The sequence below is a fragment of the Lathyrus oleraceus genome, chromosome 4 (genome assembly GCF_024323335.1).
Source record: "Lathyrus oleraceus cultivar Zhongwan6 chromosome 4, CAAS_Psat_ZW6_1.0, whole genome shotgun sequence".
In the NCBI taxonomy this organism is placed as follows: Eukaryota; Viridiplantae; Streptophyta; class Magnoliopsida; order Fabales; family Fabaceae; genus Lathyrus; species Lathyrus oleraceus.
In genome coordinates this window covers 333,007,613-333,012,498 of record NC_066582.1, presented here as the reverse complement: position 1 = coordinate 333,012,498, position 4,886 = coordinate 333,007,613, and the positions used below count along the sequence as shown (strand labels likewise).

The following is a 4,886-nucleotide window of genomic DNA, read 5'->3' as shown; positions in this document are numbered from 1 at the left end:
CAGAAACAGCAATGATATGTACACAATGCAATAAGGTAAAGCAGGTAAATAAATAACTACACAAAAGCATGAACACCCAATAAACAAACTACTACAAAAGCTAGGAGGGACTCGCTTAGGGCAGATGAACCAGCAAGAGGTCAACTTCTTAAAGTCCCCAGCAGAGTCGCCAGTTGTCGCAACCTGAAAAATACAGTGCGAAAAAAAACGACCGGCGAAAGAAAAAGACAGAAGAGTCGCCACCGTGCGTTATTCATCCCAAAGGAGGGAAAGGAAACGCTCGAAGTAAACCTGAAAAAGGAAAGGACAATACGGGGTCTCGCAACCAAATCTTGGGTTCGGGAGTCGGTTATGCGAAGGGAAGGTATTAGCACCCCTACGCATCCGTAGTACTCTACGGGATCCACTTTTGTAGTTCTTGTCTAAAGGGTGTGGGTTTATCTTGTGCTGTTTGCCAAAAAAAAAGGGTTAAATGAAAATGACTCGCGCGGATGTCGCATCCACTGCATACGTATCTCATCTGAATATGAGAATCAGATTCTTCGTAGCTCGGCTGACCTATGGGATGGGGGATGTGTGCTCGCTAAGACATCGCGTCTTATGCCTACGTATCTCATCTGGCCTGAGAATCAGAGCAAAACATAGTTCGGCTAACTACGGGGTTATGGATTGGGTTTTGGACGAACGACGTCACTACGCAATCTACCGGATGCTCGACCTTTGGAGACTTACTCGCCTGTAGTAGAAGGAGTTAACGTGTTACTTTGGGTTTTAGGGTTTGGGATGCTCGAGGGCAAAAAGGCAGTCCTTGATGAAGGAATCGCGCTACCTGCGGGGATATGAATACAAAACACAAAACATGTATCTCAAAGTAAACTGCCACGAAGGGGCTCAAACGTTGCCTCCTATCGAGGTCTTCCAGCTAGGAAAGCAGTAAAATGCGGGAAAAATGTAAAAGTACCACGCGGATAAAGATCCGAAGTAACAACAATTAGAGGAATGGGAAACCCTGAGATCCTTCCAAGCTAATGCCATCAAAGAAAAGTGAGTCAGTACAGGTAATCGGAATGAACCTCCAGGGGTTATCCCACAAATAAAGTGGGAAACCATGCAAGTTATCCCTGCAAAAGTCATGTGAGCCCTCACAAAAACTCAACAAAAGGGTTAGTGAAACACCATAAGCATTTTTTCATGAATAACAGTATGATTTCAGAAACCTCAAACCCTGTGGCATACACTCAAAAATTAAACGGTTAAACATTCAAGGCATTGTTTATACATTCATATACATATTAAACCCATGGGCGAAAAACCTAATGAAATTCATCCATCATACCTCATACATTCAGAGTATTCAACTTCAAAGCAAAAGGTAATGGGAATAAAGGCAAACCTGATTGGAGAGCTTGATTGAAATTGAGTTGCACCCGTGAGGTTTACAAAACAATCTTCAGGGTTTATGTGAGGCAGAGGTGATTCTGTGTAGCTGAGTTCCCTTCGGGGTTTGGAGGCTGTTCTGAACTCCGTTAGATCTTCTCTCACTATCTTTTTCCTCAGGGTTTTGTTCCAAGGAAACCTCAGAGTATTTTGCTTCTCTTCCCTCTTCTCCTCTTCTGTGTGGCCTTTGTTTCAATGAAACTCTAGTATTTATAGGCTAATATTGGTAGCTTAGTGGGCTTTTGAGAAAGGTCCAAGTCCAAAAAAAAATTTATTATATTTTATTTATTTAATTAATTAATTAATTAATTAAAAAAAAAATCGTTTTTTTTTTTTTTTTTTGGATCTAATTCTGATTGACATGATGAAATGCAATATGAAATGCTAAATGAATGCATGAATGAGGAAGGCAAATTTTGGGGTGTTACACCGAGGCTTATGCGCTGACCCTTGCGGTCGACTCAAAGCCTGCAAACCTGCAAAAAATCGTATTTTGTGATTTTCATGCATTTCGTCATGATCACACTTTGTCCATATGTGTTTCTAAGAATTATAACAGATTTAGATAAGCATAGGAAAGGATATGATCGGTGATGTGTTGCATTTGTTTGTAGACATGCATGGTGGTCATTTGTCATCATCGAAACTTGCGATCGTATGTTGTCTGACACTTTGCCCTTACAGTTTTTCTATCACATCCATAAAAAATTCCTTAATTATAAATAGAAAAAATAGGTCTATTTGTCATCACCGGTAATTAAGCTTTTTTTTAGTTTGCGTGTTGAAAATTCAAATCCCAGAGCACATGATCTGGCAAAGAAAGACAGTCTAACATCTCATGTTGGTTTTAATTACATTTATACCTTCCTGACAACAAATAAAGAATTGATTCCACATAATGAGAAGATTACACACTCCAGTCAGTTAAACTTGAAAAAAAGAAAGAAAAAAAAAAAGACATTACTCTTTCAACAATGTTAGATAGTATAGGCAACATAGCCCTTTTTAATTTTTTATGAAATGACTTATCACACTTTTTCATTAATCATTAATACATTGTTACAATGTACACGAGTAGTTATTTGTATCCAACAGAGAAAAAAATATCAATTGGAGTCACATAGAAGACGGTGTACTTACATTACAAATCAAAATACCCTATACAACAGAACAAAGGAAGAGGGAGAAAAAAAGGGACGAAACTTTGAAGCACAATGCATTATCATTGTTTGTACACTTGGTCAAGACATATGAGGAATACAAAATTTTTTACCTACCCTCTCTAAGAGTCTCACGAAGGATGGGTTTAGAAGAACCTTTCGGTGAATATTGATCTGCTCCAACAGCAGTGCTTGTACTTGCTGTTGAATTGTAATTACTTGTATCTAATCCCTTAGATGAAATGTTGGTCATGATGCTGCTCACATCGTCAAATTTCCAGTCAGTTAGGTATCCGGGCCTTGATGTTACAGCGCTCACTTCAATATCTCCGGAAAGCATTGCCACTACTCGTGACATCGGTGGCCGTAAAGTTGGTGATGTTTGAGTGCACAAAAGTGCTATTCCCACGAGGCGTTGAACTTCTTCTTTGTTGAATTCTGATAGTCTAGGATCGATCAGATCGTTTGTACAGTTCCTTTCATGAAGCTGCCAAGCCTAAACAAAACATAAATAACATTAAGCTATGTTTGAAAGTGTTAAACAGTTGAAATAGTTTGAACATTCAATGCTCGAACTAAATTGTGGGCTATATAACTTTACAAGCTCGTTTCAATCAGTAAGATTTTATTCAAAGGAAGAAAAAGCAGCATGCATACCCATTCTAGAAGATACATCTTCTCGCCTTCCAAAGTTGAATCCGAATTTGGCCTCCCACTGACTAACTCGAGAACTACAACGCCAAAGGAAAAAACATCGGCCTTCTCTGTAAGGTGTCCACGCATGGCATACTCCGGTGCAAGATATCCACTTCATCATGAGTTTTATATTTCATTGACAATTTAGTATACTTTGAAACACTATATGTAAATCAAATCAAATCAAATATTGATAAAATTATGAAACTACAAGATGATATCAAGTGCTAATTACTTACATTGTCCCAGCAACGCGGGTGCTTATATGGGTTTTTTTATCATCGTATAATTTGGCCAACCCAAAGTCGGATATTTTTGGGATAAGTTCAGAATCGAGTAGAATATTACTAGCCTTCACATCCCGGTGCACAATACGAAGCCGTGACTCCTCGTGTAAATATGTCAAACCTCTTGCAACACCCATACAAATATCATAGCGGGTCGGCCAATTGAGGAATAAAACATTTCCTGCTCAAACAAGCCAACAATGTCATTAATTATACACAAGAGAAAAACATGCAAACACAAACATGGAAGAAAATTATCGTATTCTCTTACCAAACAATGCTTGATCAAGACTCTTATTTTCTAGATACTCATAGACAAGAAGTCTTTTACTCCCTTCAATACAACATCCATATAATTTGACAAGATTACGGTGCTGCACAGCAGATATAGTAGCAATCTCAGCTACAAACTGACTCTTTCCTTGATGGGATCCTATAGATAATTGTTTGACAGCCACATCTCTTCCATCATTAAGTGTCCCCTGCAAGAGAATAAAAAGTAAAAAATATATTACAAGTGAAATCCTAAATATGAATTATCATGGGTATTATTTGAGTAAGAATTGACAATGATAACATGTAGTAGCGTGTTGTCATAATTTATAATACGTAGACGACAAAATATTCACCTTATAAACAGGTCCAAAACCTCCTTCTCCAAGCTTATTGTCACGGTTGAAGTCACTTGTAGCATTTTTTAACTCGTAGTAGCTGAAAGTGTTTGGCATTGTATCAATGCCTAAAAGCTCTGCAAAAATTATAAACTTGGTTTAGAACTCTATGGATTAAGATATGAAATCAAATAGCAGAAAAGAACATTTGTTATTTATAGTAAAATCGTTTCTTTCTGCTACAAACACCTAAACATACAGAATATTGTGTGCTAAATGTTGCTTGCTATATTATACAAAAACATATATAAGGCATCTCTCCTCTAGATTTAAAAAAATTCATCATGCAACAAAAATATACAATATATTGAGAAAACTCACTTACCATCATCATCATCATAGCGTTTTCTTCTCCGAATGATATAGAAAATGGCGAAAATTGATAGAAAGCATACAACTCCAACACCAACGACAATTCCAACGATTAGACCTGCTCTATTCTTTTTACTGCTGGGAGGTTTGTTGCTGACAGTAGGTATGAAATCTATACGAAATTGAATTACAAAATATTAAAAAATTTCCAGAAAAGAAGGATTATATGTTGTTACAAATCAACATTTGAACTGCATAATATTTTTCTTTTTTTGTTTTACCTGGTGTAGCACTGATGGCTTGAATCAAGGGCCCATAAGTAC

General features: G+C 37.3%; 1 protein-coding gene across 1 annotated transcript in view; it reads right to left on the bottom strand.

The window, feature by feature from the left end:
- Positions 1 to 2,419: 2,419 nt before the first annotated feature.
- Positions 2,420 to 4,886, bottom strand: part of LOC127075352 (probable LRR receptor-like serine/threonine-protein kinase At1g56130) — a 16,254-nt gene continuing 13,787 nt past the window's right edge. The window contains exons 18-24 of the mRNA XM_051016834.1: positions 4,845 to 4,886; positions 4,577 to 4,735; positions 4,210 to 4,328; positions 3,852 to 4,062; positions 3,533 to 3,761; positions 3,255 to 3,405; positions 2,420 to 3,093 (exon numbers count right to left, since the gene is read on the bottom strand). The exon at positions 4,845 to 4,886 is cut by the window's right edge and continues 157 nt beyond it. Coding sequence (XP_050872791.1) covers positions 2,707 to 3,093; positions 3,255 to 3,405; positions 3,533 to 3,761; positions 3,852 to 4,062; positions 4,210 to 4,328; positions 4,577 to 4,735; positions 4,845 to 4,886 — 1,298 coding nt within the window. The 3' untranslated portion in view covers positions 2,420 to 2,706. The remainder of the gene's footprint in view (positions 3,094 to 3,254; positions 3,406 to 3,532; positions 3,762 to 3,851; positions 4,063 to 4,209; positions 4,329 to 4,576; positions 4,736 to 4,844) is intronic.